Source organism: Salmo salar, chromosome 27 (assembly GCF_965601325.2).
Source record: "Salmo salar chromosome 27, fSalSal1, whole genome shotgun sequence".
Classification (NCBI taxonomy): Eukaryota; Metazoa; Chordata; class Actinopteri; order Salmoniformes; family Salmonidae; genus Salmo; species Salmo salar.
The window spans coordinates 21,435,894-21,455,823 of record NC_138317.1 but is presented as its reverse complement, the minus strand read 5'-3'; the positions used below and the strand labels follow the sequence as shown (position 1 = coordinate 21,455,823).

General features: G+C 42.8%; 1 protein-coding gene across 2 annotated transcripts; it reads left to right on the top strand.

Annotated features, from left to right (window-relative positions):
* The first annotated feature begins 2,104 nt into the window (after positions 1-2,104).
* LOC106588643 (serine incorporator 1) lies at positions 2,105-19,075 on the top strand. 2 transcript variants are annotated; one of them, XR_014382929.1, is made up of 11 exons: positions 2,106-2,330; positions 3,596-3,757; positions 3,996-4,189; positions 4,608-4,687; positions 9,797-9,937; positions 10,153-10,322; positions 10,573-10,663; positions 11,042-11,189; positions 11,655-11,867; positions 12,114-12,314; positions 15,157-19,075. XR_014382929.1 is itself a non-coding variant. In XM_082970103.1 (10 exons), exons 1-10 carry the CDS (start codon positions 2,292-2,294, stop codon positions 12,250-12,252), a joined length of 1,377 nt encoding a protein of 458 aa, XP_082826229.1. In that variant the 5' UTR covers positions 2,105-2,291; the 3' UTR covers positions 12,253-14,439. The 2 variants fall into 2 exon arrangements, 1 of the variants encoding a protein (XP_082826229.1); XM_082970103.1 differs by lacking the exon at positions 15,157-19,075 and having other exon boundaries at positions 2,105-2,330; positions 12,114-14,439.
* The last annotated feature ends 855 nt before the right edge of the window (positions 19,076-19,930 follow it).

Here is a 19,930-nt window from a genome sequence, read left to right as displayed (position 1 = left end):
TTTAGATCAGTACACTTAAGCCTTGTTCACACTGCAGGCCTTAACGCGCATGTTTTTCAAATCAATTTTCGAATACTGGCTTTCCAAACAGCAAGGACAAGTGACAAAATCGGATTTGTGTGTTCGGACAGCATTCATTTGCTGACATGGCTACGCTAGTTGTCATTGCTGGTGGATCAGGTTGTTGATTGTAGTCTGTGGAATATTGTCCCACTCCTCTTTAATGGCTGTGCGAAGTTGCTGGATATTGCTGGGAACTGGAACACTGTCGTACACGTCAATCCAGAGCATTCCAAACATGGTTAATGGGTGACATGTTTGGTGAGTATGTAGGCCGTGGAAAAACTGGGACATTTTCTGCTTCCAGTTTTTGTGTACTGCATTTAGTGTAGCAAGCTGCATTCACTTGTTGAAAATAGGGACCACTGAAAGATGAGAGATTATAAAGTTACGCTACTGAAGCATTTTGAAGGTCAAGGAGTGCCGTCAATTGGAGTTTCCACCATCCGTGTAGAATGTACTGAGGCATCTATAATCATATCGATAAATGCTGACCTCTTCAACAATGGCCGATATTTGTCTCTGGATGAACTGAGATGTATTCATTAGTCGGATTCCGTTTCAAAACATTTTGTCTGTTGCAAAAACTTTTTCAACGGAAACAGTTTACCATTTACTCTAGTAACTAAATGGAACCAAACTGCGCAAACGAAACGGGGAGGGGCATACCTGAATTTCTCCAATAAAAACTTGCTTTTAACGTTCAACGTTTGGAGTAAACGGTTTCAGTTGCAAGACGATTTGCAGCAGACATTTTGCAATGGAATCAGACTAATGAATACACCCCTGTTCTGAGGTCAAGGAAAATAACAAAATGGCTCTCAGAATTCAAAACCCCTCTCATGAGCTCAATTTTTCTCTATGGAACCCTCAGATTCAATGGTCTACTCAAACAAGTTGGTGTTCACACCAGTTCTAGATAATGTCATCACCAGGGTGATTAATGTTGAATAAATGAATGTGTAAAATTATATTTCAGAATGTAGCTATACTCCATATTTTAGAGCACACTATTAGCAGTATAATGATACCAAGGTGTTGTCTGTATTATGTACATTCCACAGAAGGTTGCTGAGGACGGCTCATAATAATTGTCAGAACGGCGCAAATGGAATGGCATCAAACACCTGGAAACCAGTGTTTGATGTATTTGTTACCATTCCACGGATTCTGCTCCAGTCATTAGAACGAGCCCGTTCACCCCAATTAAGGTGCCACGAACCTCCTGTGGTCATTGGGTCCTACAGGGGACATGTGTAGGCCTAAAATTGCCACTTTCATCATGATTTTCTCAAAAGGGGATGGTGTTACAACAAATGTGAAAAGCATATCAAACATCCTTCCTCCCATTAGGTTTCTATGAGAGAATTGCCAGAACAATCTGAGATACCAAAAATATTTTCAGACCATCCTGGAATCGCCCTTAAGTGTCTGCGGTGTTTGGCTATAAACTAACCTGCCTAACATGGAGACAACGTTCAATGTATTGGTACTGTTCGGGGGATACTGTAGGCAGTGTAGGTCATATCATGACAAGAAAAAAGCTGAATGTGTTTGCTCATTTTTGTTTAATTTCTAGCTGTGGTGAAAATGTCCCTGTCTATTAATTTGCCTGCCCAATTAGAATGATTTTTCAATTGAGTAAGGAATCTGGAACTAGCTGCTACAGAGGACTTAACTACTCTAACATAACATTTGTCAAGTGCAAATGGGGTAAATGGACCGTGGTTTACTACTGATGCTGCTCCCTAGTGATGTTGAATAGTCAGGGAAAGAGGTGATTTACACATTTGACTGTACAGGATTTAATTTATCAACAAGCATTAAGATGATTTATATTATGTACAAATGTACATTTCTCTGTGTGTGTGTGTGTGTGTGTGTGTGTGTCAACTACTACAGAACACCTTTTGTTTTTAATATAAAAAAAATGTAATACAGTACTTTAAGTCGCAGTCTAGCCTATTTTATATAATTCAATTATTCAACGCATCAGCAGCTGATTAGTCACAGAAGTTGGATGAAGTTCCATGGGCGTCTATCACCGTTGACGGTGTTGAGTTACGGATGAACAACAGGGGGTAACTGATTCTTCAGACACGCCCTGTTGCTGTTTGGCTCGCGCCGGACGAAACTACACATTTTACTAAACAACTTTTCCAAGTTTGAAGTCTTACACTTCTTGACTTTTGGGTGTTTACTTAAGACGGGGTTTTTCGTTCTAAACTAAAATGGGAGCGTGTATGGCATTGTGTTCAATCGCCAGCTGTGTAAGTATCAATTATTTAACTTCTTTATTTGTCGTTTTGCTCACTTTGTAAGAGTGAGAGAGCGCAACGACGTTTGTGGCTCTGTATGTAAATACACACATTTCCTCTGTTTTCCCCGTAGGTATATTCTGTGTTTTATGTTGATCGTAAGTACCTACGTTTGGAAAACAGACACTTGTTTCCAGAAAAGTCAGCAGTTTTATATTGATTAATTTCGTGTTTCAGTGCGTCACGCTCTTCACACCAAATTAGCTGCACGACTAAAATATTCCCTTTTTATATTTCATGCCGTGTTACGGGCAAGTTCAGTATCATGTTAAATAAATATGATTTGATATAAAAGGTTTTCTAGGCCTACTCGAGCCATTAGGTGAATGTCTTCAAATTTTGGACGCACATACCGCAAATTACCATGCATAGAGTGATATACGTATTGACCCTTTCTATTGAAGTTTGTCCCACATTCTCAGGTCAACAAAAAACCTACAATTTAAACGGTTACACCTTCCAGAGGCAAGGCTTATGAGTGCTGCTCGACTGCCTGTTGCATGGCCTGCTACCCTGGTGCATAAAGCCTTCATAGCTTGCAATCCTTTAATGAAGGAGGGCTGATCCTTCCCTGCTACCCCATCATAGGCTTCCCTGTGCTCGACTAAACTATGCTTCATGTCTCTGGGCTGATCTAGCCTATGCCTCAGTAGTATCACACATAGTATCTTGACTTGACAATCTGCCTGACTCATCAGAGAGCAGTGAGCGATGCCTCCCGTGGCGCACGAACCTTCTGTGACCACATACAACACATACCCAACACTGGGTCTCTTTCTCAATTCATCTGTCCTGATTCCTCCCATCCTATCCTCGGTTCTTCTCAAAACACATTTGAAAGGGACCTTGGATATTTGAGGAGGTGGCAAGGAGAGGGAAGACCTGGAATCATGTAACGCTATAGATTGAGAAAGGGCACATCAGGCAGGGGGCTGTGTTCGTTGCTGTACTGTAACCGTATGACTGGCAGCCCTTGTCATTGTAACTGGCCTGACTACCTTAAGTTGTCTGGGCTCGTTTGGCTGGAAAACACAAGAGTTGCGATGGTTGCCATAACAATAACAGGCGGTAGGACACAGTACTTTTGTTGTGCACACACACCATGTTTGCGTCATTAGCTCATCTGCCCCCTCATCTTCTCCCTCTGGCATACCAAAAACGACTCGTCTGTGCAGTCCTATTTCTTATCCCCTCTCTCCCTCACCTCCCTCCTCCAGGCATCGTGTCTGTGTGGCTCTGCTCCCTGTCTGCTGTCAGGATGCTGTCCCTCCACCTATAACTCCACTGTGTCCCGGCTGGCCTTCTCCTTCCTGCTGCTGCTGGGGACCCTGGTCTCAGTCATCATGATCCTACCTGGCATGGAGACTCAGCTCAAGAAGGTAACGCCACACAACCCTGGTCTTGGTTGCTTGATGAGTAGAGTTGCCTGAGACCTACATATTTGTGTTAGCTCCCTGAACTAATTCCAAGGCTTTAGCTCAGCGGGTTAAGAGGATTGTGGTTCGCAGGAGACCCTGGTTCGAACCCAGTTGGTCACACAAGCTGGTGTAGATGGCCCAGTGGTTGACAATGTACATTATTGGTTCTATTCTTACTGTTTCTTTACTGATCTATCAGATACCAGGGTTCTGTGTGGGCGGAACCTCCATACCCATGCCAGGCATCGAGAACAAGGTGAACTGTGATGTCATTGTGGGCTACAAGTCTGTGTATCGCATGTGCTTTGCCATGGGCTGCTTCTTTTTTCTGTTCTCCATCATCATGATCCGTGTTCGCAGCAGCAAGGACCCCCGAGCCTCCCTACAGAACGGGTATGTAGCTGACCTTTTTATAGTAGTGGATGGTGATCTTCAGGGATACAATGTTGCCCTCTGCTGGCCAGACCAGGGCAGTGCCACATTCCCCACACTCTTATTTGTTTACGTACCAGCATAAAATATTAGGGCTAGGACGATACCAGTATCCCAATACTCGTTAGTGTCATGGCAGGGAAACAAAACACGAAGCGGCTTTAACTTTCGGAAAAAAGCACTAATGTTGGAAACAACATGTTGTCATCCAGGGTCACATTTATTTGTTTTACACAATATTTTACATACAGAAGGTTTTTTAAAGTATGATACTGCCCAAAAATATGACCAGTGTATTTTTTTATGGAGCACAGACACAGGATCTGTTTTTGTATGAGGTGATTTTATTGAATGAATGCTTGTGGCTTTGTCCTCTCAGATTCTGGTTTTTCAAGTTCCTCGTACTGGTGGGGATAACTGTAGGAGCCTTCTTCATTCCAGACGGGACATTCAACACAGGTATACACCATTACTACGATGTTAAATATTTTCTTCACCCTGAAGAAGGCACAGTGATGCTGCAACATTGGTTGTTTTTTACATAATAAATGACTGGGAGATTATTCATATGCAGTGTGCAACTCTCCTTTGTTTTTATAGCTTACAGTTTTATTCACCATTAATCAGCACCTCTACACTGAATCATTTTCTCTGGGTGTGCGCCCAGCTCATGCTTTTTATAAAAATATTTTCCTCTAAACCCCAATAACCAGTGGTGATTTTTAACGTTAAAATATTGGTGGGGAAAATTCTATCAACAAAGCTCAAATGCATCGAAACCAGTACCCTGCACTGGCTACACATTGAATGCACTAATAACCAATCCCAGATAGGAGTTTTGAGCCACACACAAACGTTATAACATTTGGTTTATGATTTGGTTTACGGCTACTTCCCATATTTTTGGGTCATATTGCACGGAAGACCACGGTAGTCGAGTAAACTAGCTTGTAATTGGTCTGCAATATCGCGACTGCGGCTGCCTGTTACAAATGGTGCCCGGTTAACAATATGCAACGTTATAACACTATTCCCTTGCTTCATCTATTGCACCTTTACAGTTCCATCAAAGGTATTTAAACTAACCCTTCTTGTACATGTGGTTCCATGGGTATTAGTCTGCCATCAGACATCAACAATAAGACATGTAGCCTATAGGATATTATAGCTAACCAACCTCAAAAGGGATGTTAGCCACTGCTCCATGATCCACCACCAACCACTTGAATTTGAATCTTCTTTTCCAGCTTGCTTTATTTTAATGGATGGACATTTTAAAGTTTCGGTGGCTAATGGGCACTGAGACATTTTCTCTACATTTCTTTCATAATGCTACGTTTGAAAATAATTTTTGCTAGGAGATAGCGAAGGTAGTCGACATGTTTCAGCTAGCTAAGCTACCTAGCTTGAAGATGTGGTAAACAACTAGCTAGCTATGAAGTTGACACATCAGTTCAATGAAAGTTACGGGGCATAAGACTGTGGCCAATGACAATGAGCCTTCTTGGGCGGGCTCTGCTACTCTGAATCAATGGAGCACCGATTAGGGGCTTTTGCTGGCTAGCTCTCCCAGCAGGTGCTGCGGTGACGCACCCTCAGCCAATCATGCGCAACCAGAGAAGATTAATGACGCCTCTGTACTTTCCGTCTGCCCCTCCACCACAGAAAGCACCAAGCTGCCTTCCTAAACCAAAATGTACCAAAACAACAATAGAATGGGAAAGCAACCAAATCAAAGTTTATTTGTCGCGTGTGCTGAAAACAGCCGGTGTAGACCTTTAGTGAATTGCTTACTTACAGGCTCTAACCAACAGTGCAATAAAAAATAAAAAATACAAGTATTATGTGAACAATGGGTAAGTAAAGAAATAAAAACAACAGTGCAAAATAACAGTAGCGAGGCTACATACGGGCACCGGTTAGTTGGGCTGATTGAGGTAGTATGTGTATGGATGGATGGTTATAGTGACTATGCATATATAATAAACCGAGAGTAGCAGTAGCGTAAAAGATTGGGTGGTGGGACACAATGTAGATAGCCCGGTTAACCATTGTGAGTGGGAACTGGTTGGTCGGGCCAATTGAGGTAGTATGTACATGAATGTATAGTTAAAGTGACTATGCATATCAACTCAGCAAAAAAAGAAGTTCCACAGACATGTGACTAACAGAAATTGAATGTGTCCCTGAACAAAGGGTCGGTCAAAATCAAGAGTCGGTATCTGGTGTGGTCACCAGCTGCATTAAGTACTGCAGTGCATCTCCTCCTCATGACCTGCACCACATTTGCCAGTTCTTGCTGTGAGATGTTACCCTGCTCTTCCACCAAGGCACCTGCAAGTTCCCAGACATTTCTGAGGGGAATGGCCCTAGCCCTCACCCTCCGATCCAACAGGTCCCAGACGTGCTCAATGGGATTGAGATCGGGCTCTTCGCTGGCCATGGCAGAACACTGACATTTCTGTCTTGTAGGAAATCACGCACAGAACGAGCAGTATGGCTGGTGGCATTGTCATGCTGGAGGGTCATGTCAGGATGAGCCTGCAGGAAGGGTATGGCATGAGGGAGGAAGATGTCTTCCCTATAACGCACAGCGTTGAGATTGCCTGCAATGACAACAAGCTCAGTCCGATGATGCTGTGACATACCGCCCCAGACCATGACGGAACCTCCACCTCCAAATCGATCCCACTCCAGAGTACAGGCCTCGGTGTAACACTCATTCCTTTGACGATAAACGCGAATCCGACCATCACCCCTGGTGAGACAAAACCACGACTCGTCAGTGAAGAGCACTTTTTGGCAGTCCTGTCTGGTCCAGCTACGGTGGGTTTGTGCCCATAGGTGTCGTTGTTGCCGGTGATGTCTGGTGAGGACCTGCCTTACAACAGGCCTACAAGCCCTCAGTCCAGCCTCTGTCCGCAATAGGCTGAGAGTCTGAGCACTGATGGAGGGATTGTGCGTTCCTGGTGTAACTCCGGCAGTTGTTGTTGCCATCCTGTACCTGTCCCGCAGGTGTGATGTTCGGATGCACCGATCCTGTGCAGGTGTTGTTACACGTGGTCTGCCACTGTGAGGATGATCAGCTGTCCGTCCTGTCTCCCTGTAGCGCTGTCTTAGGCGTCTGACAGTACGGACATTGCAATTTATTGCCCTGGCCAAATTTGTAGTCCTCATGCCTCCTTGCAACATGCCTAAGGCACATTCACGCAGATGAGCAGGGACCCTGGGCATCTTTGTTTTGGTGTTTTTGAGTCAGTAGAAAGGCCTGATAAAAGAATCTTATATCTTAATCATAATAATCAACAATCAATAAGCCTTGACTAATTCCCAACGTTTGTAAGACAATGGGTTAAATAATTAGGCAAGGACTCAGCTTTCTGCAAAAGGTTCATTCGGCTTTATTCAGAGAACGTTCTGAGGTCAAGATAAAAAAAAAAGTCATTATATAGTTTCTTCCTTACTTACGCACATGCATTTACACACAAATTGTTGGTGAACTGCATCTCCCCTTGGACTTCCCACACAGTTTATCACTATCCTGCTCTGCCTGTTCCTTTCCCTCAAGGTTAGGAACCCCTTGAAGTTTTTACTCCCTTTACCATCTGTCCTCTGCTCTCTTGGGCACACTAAATACACACACACATTTCTCTCCCTCTCCAGCCTCTACTAGACTTTCTGGGACTAATCGGACTAATCGATCATTACATTGATTATTCATTAAGCATGCTACATGACTTATAATTCATAATGGTTTATTGATTCATTTACCTTTATTAGATAATTCTCTTATCAAGGCATCTTTAGTGTCCTAAGTTTTCATAACTGTGAACTTAATTGCCTACCGTCTGTAAGTTGTTAGTGTCTTAACGACCGTTCCACAGGTGCATGTTCATTCATTGTTTATGGTTCATTGAACAAGCGTGTGAAATGGTGTTTAAACCCTTTACAATGAAGATCTGTGAAGTTAATCGGATTTTTTTTTTTTTATTATTTTTTTTTTTTACTAAATACCGTTCGAAGACAGGGTCCTGAAAAAGGGACGTTACTTTTTTTGAGTTTATGATAAACAGAGTAGCAGCAGCGTAAAAGAGGGGTTTGGGGGGGCACACAATGCAAATAGTCCGGGTAGCCATTTGACTACCTGTTCAGGAGTCTTATGGCTTAGGGGTAAAAACTGTTGAGAAGCCTTTTTGTCCTAGACTTGGCACTCTGGTACCGCTTGCCATGCGGTAGTAGAGAGAACAGTCTGGCTGAGGTCTTTGACAATTTTTAGGGCCTTCTTCTGACACCGCCTGGTATAGAGGTCCTGGATGGCAGGCAGCTTAGCCCCAGTGATGTACTGGGCTGTATGCACTACCCTCTGTAGTGCCTTGCGGTCAGAGGCTGAGCAGTTGCCGTACCAGGCAGTGATGCAACCAGTCAGGATGCTCTGTTGCAGCTGTAGAACCTTTTGAGGATCTGAGGACCATTGCCAAATCTTTTTAGTTTCCTGAGGGGGAGTAGGCTTTGTCGTGCCCTCTTCACGACTATCATGGTGTGTTTGGACCATTCCAGTTCGTTGGTGACGTGGACACCAATTAGCTTGAAGCTCTCAACCTGCTCCACTACAGCCCCGTCGATGAGAATGGGGGCGTGCTCGGTCCTTCTTTTCCTGTAGTCCACAATCATCTCCTTAGTCTTGGTTACGTTGAGGGATCGGTTGTTATTCCGGCACCACCCGGCCAGGTCTCTGACCTCCTCTCTATAGGCTGTCTCATCGTTGTCGGTGATCAGGCCTACCACTGTTGTGACGTCTGCAAACTTAATGATGGTGTTGGAGTCGTGCCTGGCCATGCAGTCATGGGTGAACGGGGAGTACAGGAGGGGACTGAGCACGCAACCCTGAGGGGCCCCCGTGTTGAGGATCAGCATGGCAGATGTGTTGCTACCTACCCTCACCACCTGGGGGTGGCCCGTCAAAGTCCAGGATCCAGTTGCAGAGGGAGGTGTTTAGTCCCAGGGTCCTTAGCTTAGTGATGAGCTTTGAGGGCACTATGGTGTTGAACGCTGAGCTGTAGTCAATGAATAGCATTCTCACATAGGTGTTTTGTCCAGGTGGGAAAGGGCAGTGTGGAGTGCAATAGAGATTGCATCTGTTTGGGCGGTATGCAAATTGGAGTGGGTCTAGGGTTTCTGAGATAATGGTGTTGTGAGCCATTACCAGCCTTTCAAAGCACTTCATGGCTACGGATGTGAGTGCTACGGGTCTTTAGTCATTTAGGCAGGTTGCCTTCATGTTCTTGGGCACAGGGACTATGGTGGTCTGCTTGAAACATGTTAGTATTACAGACTCAGTCAGGGACATGTTGAAAATGTCAGTGAAGACACCTGCCAGTTGGTCAGCACATGTGCTTTCTTTGATCAAGCAATTTGTTTTACACAATTAAAATGTTTGCTAACTGATATTGTTGTGACATTAAATGACAGAATGGCCCACGTGACGCATCGCCACTGCCAAGAACTTGAAGTCAATTAAACACACCTTGCACACTTAGTCTTTTAACAAACTCGCCGTGTGTGTTCCAGTGTGGTTCTACTTTGGCATGGTGGGATCCTTCATCTTCATCATCATCATCCAGCTAATCCTGCTTGTGGACTTTTCTCACACCTGGAACCAGTCCTGGCTGGAGAATGCTGAGGAGGGAAATGGCAAGTGCTGGTTCTCAGGTACTTATCGTTAATACAGTCTACTGATTAAAGAAGTTGTAGTCGAACTCATTTATTCAGTCTGTTCTGGAAGTAAACTGAAATTCCCTGAAGAAAATAGGAATTTCAGTGTAATTTAATGAATTGACCCTTATCCTGGTTTCCTCCTAGTGGAAATGGAAAGATGTTTCCTAACATCCATAATGGGATGTTTTCTTATGTTTCCCCTCCCACAGCTCTCCTGTCCTTCACGGTGCTGCACTATGCCCTGGCCTTCTCTGCTGTGGTGGTGTTCTATGTCTATTACACCACGGGAGACGACTGCACTGAACACAAGGTCTTCATCAGCCTCAACTTCATCTTCTGCATCATTGTCTCCATTGTTGCCATCCTGCCCAAAGTTCAGGTGAGGTTTCAGTCTCGCAAGAAAGATTGATACCAGCACACTGAAAGTTCCTGCAGTTTTTTTGAGTACAGTGTTTCTTTGCAGGCTGTTTCAGTCTTGTTCCTCTCTCTTTGAAATACATACACATCCTGAAGTTCATTCAGGGGTGAAAATGTTAAACAATGACACAGTGAACTATTTGTTCATGTGAATGCATTTGAACAGAAGTTAGACACTGATGTTTTGTGTTCATTTATGTGTTGTCCCCCAGGAGTCCCAGCCCAGTTCAGGCCTGCTCCAAGCGTCCTTCATCTCCCTCTACACCATGTATGTCACATGGTCCGCCATGACCAACAACCCCAGTAAGTATCGTCATGACCCTGCTGATGCCCCTGTTCAGTCATTGGTTAAGAGTCATGGTTCAGGTCATGCATGAAAGATGACCTGATGTAACAATGACTCGCATAGCTGCATACTGACTCATGGAAATCACTTGATGGGAAGTCTGGAACAACAAATTTATGTGACGATGCATATTTTACCCAAAAGATCAGTGATCACTTCATCCAACATGAGATGAGTTGCAGCCAAGAATCACAAGAGAAGAAGTAAATCAAATAGATGTGAATCTCTCATAATTAAAAGCTGATCATTTGTAGTTTTCTTTATGTTTAAAGCATAACATTTTCTCTTTCAATGGCCTTCATCAGAATGACAATGTTCTACCTCTTTCCCTACAGACCGTAAGTGTAACCCCAGCCTGCTGAATCTGGTACACAACACTTCCACCCCTACACCTACACCTGCCCCAGGGCAAGGGGTCCAGTGGTGGGATGCACAGGGCATCATAGGACTGGTCATCTTCTTCTTCTGCACTCTCTACGCCAGGTATGAAGTTGCAACCTAGAGTAGGGTTCACGCCAATCCTGGGGACCCACAGGTCTGGGCACGCTTTGTAGCAGACCATAGACAAATAAAATTTTATTGGTCACATATATATGTTTAGCAGATGTTATTGTGGGTGTAGCGAAATGCTTGTGTTTCTAGCTCCAACAGTGCACTAATATCTAACAATTTCACAACAATACACACATCTAAAGTAAAGGAATTAAGAATATATAAATATTTGGATGAGCAATGTTGTACCGGCATAGACTAAAATACAGTAGAATAGACACCTGATCGAAGTACTGGGCTAGAGTAAACATGCAAGCCTGTGGGTCCTCAGGACTGGATTTGAGACACTGGTTCAGAGCTATGTTTTAAATTAAATCCTGACTATTCGAGCCTGTCCACATCATCACTTCCCCTTTTTCCTGATGGGTTTCATGCTCTTTCCCTCCTCCCCTGCAGCATCCGTTCGTCCAACAACACCCAGGTGAACAGGCTGATGCAGACAGAGGAGGGTCTGGCTGCAGACGTCCACGCGGCGGCCACGGGGGAGGACGGGGTCAGACGGGCCGTGGACAACGAGGAAGAGGGGGTCACTTACTCTTACGCCTTCTTCCACTTCAGCCTGTTCCTGGCCTCCCTCTACATCATGATGACACTCACCAACTGGTACCAGTAAGTAGCTCTGTTTTCTTTGATTATGTCTAAGGGGATGAGTAGGGATGTGTACAGGTATAACTGAGGTGATTGATGTTGTTCTAGACCTTGCGTCAGCTCCCCAAGCTAATGCCTGGGCTTTAGGTTAACAGTCTTATGGTACTCCGAAGACCCAATTTTCAAACCATTGCACATGGTCTACTATGCGTTTTTGTGATGGTAAATAAAATGTGATTGATTGGATTGGTCCTGCTCTCTCCCCAGACCTGACGCAGACTACCAGGCCATGCAGAGCTGTATGCCAGCTGTGTGGGTGAAGATTAGCTCTAGCTGGATAGGCCTGGCTGTCTACCTTTGGACCCTGGTAGCTCCTCTCATCATCTCTAACCGAGACTTCAACTAAAGACATACATTCCATCCAGGGCTAAGTCCCAAATGGCACCCCTGTTCCCAAGTAGGAAAAGGGTGGGTGTCTTTTCAGATTTTCTGAGGGACTTAACTGTTTGGCATGTTTTGATTTATACTATTTGGGAAAAAAATGTGAATTGTGCTGCTTGAAGGAAGGGACCATTGTCATGTCTTATTTTTATTTCGGGCTGGTCTCATTGACTAGGCGTAACATAGTAAAAGAAAATCAGGGACACTTAAATATGTATATGTTATGTTTGGTATTTTTACTTAAGACAAACGAAAGGAGGGTTGTTGGTCGGGGTGAATGGGTAGGCAAATCTAATCACTGACAACTTTAGCATTTTAGCTAATTTGCAACTACTTAGCATGCGAGCTAACCTTAATCCTTATTAAGGGTCTAAGCCTGCGGAGGGGTTCTATTAAGCTGACATATGGATTTTTTTTAAGATGTTCATACCGAGGATCATTTATCGACTTGAATATTAGGACCCCCTTTAGGTATTATATAAATATATCACACGCACATTATTTGATGAAACATTGAATTGGGCCTTAGCGCTATTAGCCCATAGAAATGGATTGAATAACAGATGCATAAGATAGTAAAAAATAAATAGGAAGTTTGTTTTTTAAAGTGTCTGTCCTATGTCTGAGAGACATAAGCCCAGAAAAATAAATATATATATATTTAAAGATGCAGAAATTGTACTGCCATTTTCTGGTTGCTAAAATACAAATAGTTCGCCTAATTTCAGTTTGTGACAACAAGCAAGTATAGAGTACAATGATTCGCTACAATCTAAACCACTGTGAAATATATTTTTCATAACCAAAAATATTGTATTTTCCGCTGTTTGAAGCTGGTGTCCAAAACCGAAGGTAAGATGCAAAAACAAAACTTAAGAACAGGAAGCATAGAACAGGTATACTGCTTCTTAGACTTGCTTTAAATGAGTTACAGATCTATAACACACATTTCTATGTGAAATTGGTCGGGTCGCCCAAAAAGTGACATATTTCAGCTTTAACCAAAAGTGTTTTGGCACTAAACTACTTCCATATGTCATTATTATTATTATTATTATTATTATGATTTTTTTTTAAATGTACTGGTACCGGGCTACTTTCAGATGAGGCTTGTAAGCGCACTAGAGCAAAACAAACGACGTGTGCGAGAGTCACCTTTCCATCGGGGAGTCATATTAGTGTGTAGCCCAAACTGTTTGGACGCTACAGACAGAAGTTGGCAGTATCGACTTCAGACGAGTCCCGTGATGCTTGTTGGGGTCGTGTTCATGAGAGTCCTTCTTCCCATAGTGGTCATATTAGTTTTGTAGGCCACACTGTTCAGATGCTACTAATGTTTTCATGAGAAGACTGATTTTCGGGGTGTCTCATGGTCTGACAAACACGCTGTAGCTCAGCTACCTTCCACCGCAGATGTGGAAGGCTACCATTGACGGATGCTGTGGATTGAGATGCAGCCCGTGCAAAACAATGTATATCTCTAGCACTCGGGGATCCCGAGTCTAAGGCACTGCATCTCAGTGCTAGAGGTGTCACTACAGACACCCTGGTTTGAATCCAGGCTGTATCACAACCGACCGTGATTGGGAGTCCCATAGGGCGGCGCACAATTGGCCCAGTGTCGTCCGGGTTTGGCCGGTGTATGCTGTCATTGTAAATGAGAATTTGTTCTTAGCTGACTTGCTTAGTTAAATGAAGAAATAAACAGACTGCTTTTGAAGGGGATTTTTTTATTTATTATTATGCTAATTAGATTTCGGCAGGGGTGTTGACATCGACCCCTAGCCTAGCTAAGATTAGCCCTAGCTAACATTAGCATTAGCCACCTAGTTAGTCAACAAATTGTGGACAGACCCAAATTAATACATACTATACCAATCATAACGTATGATACTAATTTGAGTTTTCTGGAGATTAATTTACTGTTAAGTCTATCCCCGATTCCAGGTTCATTTGCATTTAGCCATACTTGAGGTTGGTCTTATTTACTTTTTTGTTGTTGATTTTGTTAAAAATGGGATTGGTTTCATGCTTTCATAATATCTTCTCTGGTCACTGAATCTACTAAAATGACTTCATAAATCCTCAAATCGTATGAACACGATCAATATGTTAATCCAGCCAAGTAAACTCCACTCAGGTGTTAATGTTTTACTTGTTCCACCTGTTTGCATACATTTTAGATCCTCCCTCTCCACAATATACATTGCTCAGTCCATCCACGACATGTTTGGCAGGGTGCCATCGTTCCGAATGAGCATAGTCTCGAGGATGTTGTGTACATATCAGTACAAGATTATGTTCATCCAATGCACTTTCCTTGTTTTTAGTTTATTTGTTTTATACATTTCAGTGTGTCTTTGATTACAAAGTACATATACATTCTTTTTTATAGCTAAGGAGATTTGTAAAAGTGCCTTTAAACCTATAGATTTGCTACACAATACCTATTCAGTCAGACCATAGATATGGTTTGTCATATCTGTCAAGGTATCTCTAGTGCCTCCTTGTCATGATCAAATGTAATACATCTGATCATCTCTGAAATGTCTTCTATTGTGAGATTGTTATTTTAAGAGTTCATGGGGTCCTGTAGGTGGGACTGTTGCCCCTCAAATGACTGTATATTGCTGCTAGGTTTTATTTGAGATGATTTAGTTCTATGTACCTCTTTCAGATAAGTAGAAAGTGCCCGTGGCACTTCTTTTGTCTCTGCCATTCTGCCTCAAAGTGAAAAATGTTAGCTCAATTCATGAGGACAGCCCAATGCCTACTACTAGTTAAATAGCTTTGTCCATGTAATAGCTGCAGCAACCTTGGAATCATGTGCTTTATTCTGTTCAACACTAGTCTTACTTCATTTTGTCAGGACATTCCAGCACCTGAGAAGTTGAGGAAACAGACCAAAGACATGTCATCACATGATGTCATCAGTCCGAGCCAACAGGGATTCCAGAACCTCCCACCCCTCTGGCTTCATTCATCACCCAGATCACATGACCATGATCACACTCCCAACAGGATTATTCTTATTTCCTTGTGACGCAGGATTACCCATGCAGCCACACCACACGCTCTCTCGACGAGGGAATGCGATTTCCCCATCACAAGATTGGCATGAGGAGGGGGTTGAACACAAGACCAACGTTATATTCATTGAGGACCAAATGGGTTCAACTGGGGTAGAGAAGGAGCACAGAGAGATGGGTCTGTACTTAGTCCATGAATTCAGCCTCAAATCAAATCACTGCAATCAGACTGTTTGAGTTTACGCATAGCAGAATTACACCCGGACACACACTGAAGTAATGTACACGTAGTGGAAAATGAAGTGAGTGCCATGCCATATTAATTTCAGCTGACTGCTTTATGGTAATCAATTTTAGTTGAATTAACATGCTTTCTTTCATTCAATCACTTTGAGATCCTTCCTTTTGCTCTTTTACAGAAAATAATCTACTGTATATATGAGTATTTTTCAATCCTGTACACTAGTAGTTCTGATCTTGGTGAGTGGGTGACCTTGTTAGTGTGATGACCCTGGGTCTCTGTGACAGACCGTTCGATAGTGGTGGAGTCCCCCTCACAGCAGGCATTTAGACCTAGTCTACATAATGCTGTTATATAACAGCCTGGTTGGGGGAACCCATCATGCTATCACTCTGTCTGGGGCCTCCACTGTGGTGCGGTAGAGGAGAGAATCCGGAAAAGATTGGTTGCATTAGCCGCTTAGGCTCATGCTCTCACTGGGGATGAGGACTGCCACTGTGCATCCGGATACCTCTGTAGGTTGAGGTGAACACACAGGTAGAGGGAAAATGTATGTTCTAGAGCAGGGCTCTCCAACCCTGTTCCTGGAGAGCTACTGTCCTGTAGGTTCACACTCCAACCCTGTTCCTGGAGAGCTACTGGTCCTGTAGGTTTTCACTCCAACCCTGTTCCTGGAGAGCTACTGGTCCTGTAGGTTTTCACTCCAACCCTGTTCCTGGAGAGCTACTGGTCCTGTAGGTTTTCACTCCAACCCTGTTCCTGGAGAGCTACTGGTCCTGTAGGTTTTCACTCCAACCCTGTTCCTGGAGAGCTACTGGTCCTGTAGGTTTTCACTCCAACTCTAATCTAGCACACTTGATTCTAATTTATTAGCAGGTTGATAAACTGAATCAGTTTAGTTCAACTGGCATCGGAGCGAAAACCTACAGGAGGGTAGCTCTCCAGGAACAGGGTTGGAGTGAAAACCTACAGGAGGGTAGCTCTCCAGGAACAGGGTTAGGGACTCCTGTTCTGGAGAGCTACTGGCCTTGCAGGTTTTTTTTCTCCCAACCCTGCTCTATCATGAATCTATTACTATAGATTAGAATCAAGTGTGTAGTAGGGTCAGATCAGATTCCTGCGGGTGGGAGGATAGCTAACAGCACCCCAGGAGGAGGGTTGCTTGGCAACTCTGGTATAGAATATAACCTGGCAACTCTGGTCACTCTGATACAGACAATAACAACCTGTGTGGAAAAACAAGCTAAATTTAGAGCAGCTAGCTACTGAAGGTTTTAATGAGAGGTCTCAGAGGTCATCAAAAAATAAAGTTCTCACCCATATACAAATAATGACAGTGAAAACATGTTTTTAGACATTTCTGCCCATTTATTGAAAATTAAATACAGAAATACTTAATTTAAATAAGTATCCATACTTTGTAGAAGCCCCTTTGGTAGCAATTACAGCTGTGAGTCTTGCTGGGTATGTCTCCTAAAAGTTTTCCACACCTGGATTGTGCAATATTTGTCCATTATTCTTTAAAAATGTCTTCAAGCTCTGTAAAATTGGTCGTTGATCATTGCTAGACAAACTTTTCAGGTCTTGCCATAGATTTTCAAGTAGATTTAAGTCAAAACTGTGACTCAGCCACTCAGAAACATTCACTGTCTTCTTGGTAAGAAACTCCAGTGTAGATGTGGCCTTGTGTTTTAGGTTATTGTCCTGCTGAAAGGTGAATTCATCTCCCAGTGTCTGGTGGAAAGCAGACTGAACCAGGTTTTCCTCTAGGATTTTGTCTGTGTTTAGCACCATTACATTTTTTTTATCCTGAAACTCCCCAGTACTTAACAATTACAAGCATACCCATAACATGATGCAGCCACCACTATGCATAACACTTTGTATTGAGGACAAATAGATAATTGCTTTGCAGTATTACTTTAGTGCCTTGTTGCAAACAGGATCTATATTTTGGATTATTTTTATTCTGTACAGGTTCACTCTGTCAATTAGGTTAGTATTGTGGAGTAACTACAATGTTGTTGATCCATCCTCACTTATCTCCTATCCTAGGCTCTGTAACTGTTTTAAAGTCACCATTGGCCTCATGGTGAAATCGCTGAGCGGTTTCTTTCCTCTCCGGCATTTGAGTTAGGAAGAACGCCTGTATCTTTGTAGTGACTGGGTGTATTGATACCCCATCCAAAGTGTAATTAACTACATCATACTCAAAGGGATATTCAATTATTCTTTGCAAGGCATTGGAAAACTTCCCTGATCTTTGTGGCTGAATCTGTGTTTGAGGGAACTTACAGAAAATGTTGTGTGGGGTACAGAGATGAGTTAGCCATTAAGAAACCATGTTAAACACTATTATTGCACTTATACAATTTATTATGGGACTTGTTAAGCCCATTTTGGCTTGCCAAAACAAAGGTGTTGAATACTTATTGAGTCAAGACATTTCAGCTTTTCATTTTTTATTCATTTGTAAAGATTTCGAAAAACATAATTCCACTTTGACATTATGGTGTATTGTGTGTAGGCCAGTGACAAAAATATCAAAATGTAATCCATTTTCAATTCAGGCTGTAACACAATACTTGCTGAAGGCACTGTAAGATAATACTTTTGTTTCGGGTTTATATATTTGATTTAGACAATGCAATATAATATTGAACCTCTTGGGGTGGCAGCGTAGCCTAGTGGTTAGAGCGTTGGACTAGTAACCGAAAGGTTTCAAGGTCAAATCCCCGAGCTGACAAGGTACAAATCTGTCGTTCTGCCCCTGAACAAGGCACTGTTCCTAGGCCGTCATTGAAAATAATTTGTTCTTAACTGACTTGCCTAGTAAAATAAAAAATTCTGATGTATGCCCATCATGTAATTAGGGGTTCAAGCAGTCATTATTTATTGAATTAGGCTACAGAAAAGTCATTACGCAACAGGTCTATTGTGTTACACTGTTAGTCATTTTAGGTATTATCAACAGTAAAAAAAAAAAAAAACATTTAACTGCAGCATACTGTAAATTATGGTGCATTGTGGGAAGTTGCTGTATTTCAATTGGTACTGTAATTCCATCCCACAGAATACAGTACCATACTGTATCTTTGGAGTGCCCAAAACCTTGACCACTAGTGGGTATTGTTGTTTCCAGCTCATTAACATATTTTGAGGCTTGCACTGTAAGAGGATATTTGTTGCAGTTGTGAATGAGAATGCTGTATCAATTTAACTCCTATGTGGTTATAGTGCCCTATCAATTTAAAATCTATAGGGGGCACATTGGAGTGGCAGCAAGTCTTAAACCTTAAATGGTTGAATATTTTGCCATGTCCTTTTGGTCTGTTTTGCCTTGTGGTCGCTGCCAGTTTGGAAGCCTTTGGTGCAAGTGATATAAAATACAAAATATTTATTAATATGCTGTAATGTGTAAACACTTTACCAACCAGCTTGCACCAATTCCTTGTAATTATAGGGAAATACTGTGAAATACAAACCCCTCCCCTCAATAAATGTAATTCATCCATTCATTCAATCTGATGAAGTTATTTTTTTACAGTATAATGCAGTACATTTTACAGTATTGTACTGTGTGTCATTACACAGTACCTGCTTTCATACCACATTTATATTACAATACAGCATTTTACTTGCCACAACGCTGCCTGTAAATTACTGTCAAATTCATGGCAACCCCTTTACAGTGTACTATTATCCATTGTCCGAGTCCCCCGCCAGGATTTTTTCAAACTGAGATATGAAATATATATCATAGGCCTACTAAAAAGTAAATGTAAGGCTGATCCCATAGTAGAGCCTTTGCAGAGCAACAAAAGGCATAGGCCTGTGTTCTCCATTGTAGTGACTACAGTATGCCACTGCCAGTTGTTAAAGTGGGCGGGGTATTTCTCTGGTCTCTGGAACTACGTGGATCGAAGCAGCATGTTCTGTCGCGAGGACCAGCTGTGTGTGTGTGTGTGTGTGTGTGTGTGTGTGTGGTACACTGGCGCGCGCTGCTTTGTGAAATCGCAGCATCAGTTTGAAAAGGGATAAGGAGGACCCTCCATCCCTATCCCACCACCGCCAGAAGAAAAATAACACTTCTCAACCTGGAGCAAGTCCGTTTACATGGTAGACTAGATTATGAAAAAGTCTGCTCTGTTGCGGAATAACCTACATGGCTCAAACAGTGCAGCAATGTTGACAGGTATTCACATTTTAGCATCTGTCATTATTACCATAATTTAGCATACCGGTATGCCCCTGGCTGATATGAGGGGTGGTGATATGTGGCGGAGACACGGCACTGCAACGAAGTGAAGTTCAGCGGCTCTGCAGGTACAGTAATGCTGGGGACAGTGTATCATTGTTTGGAACCTTCAAGA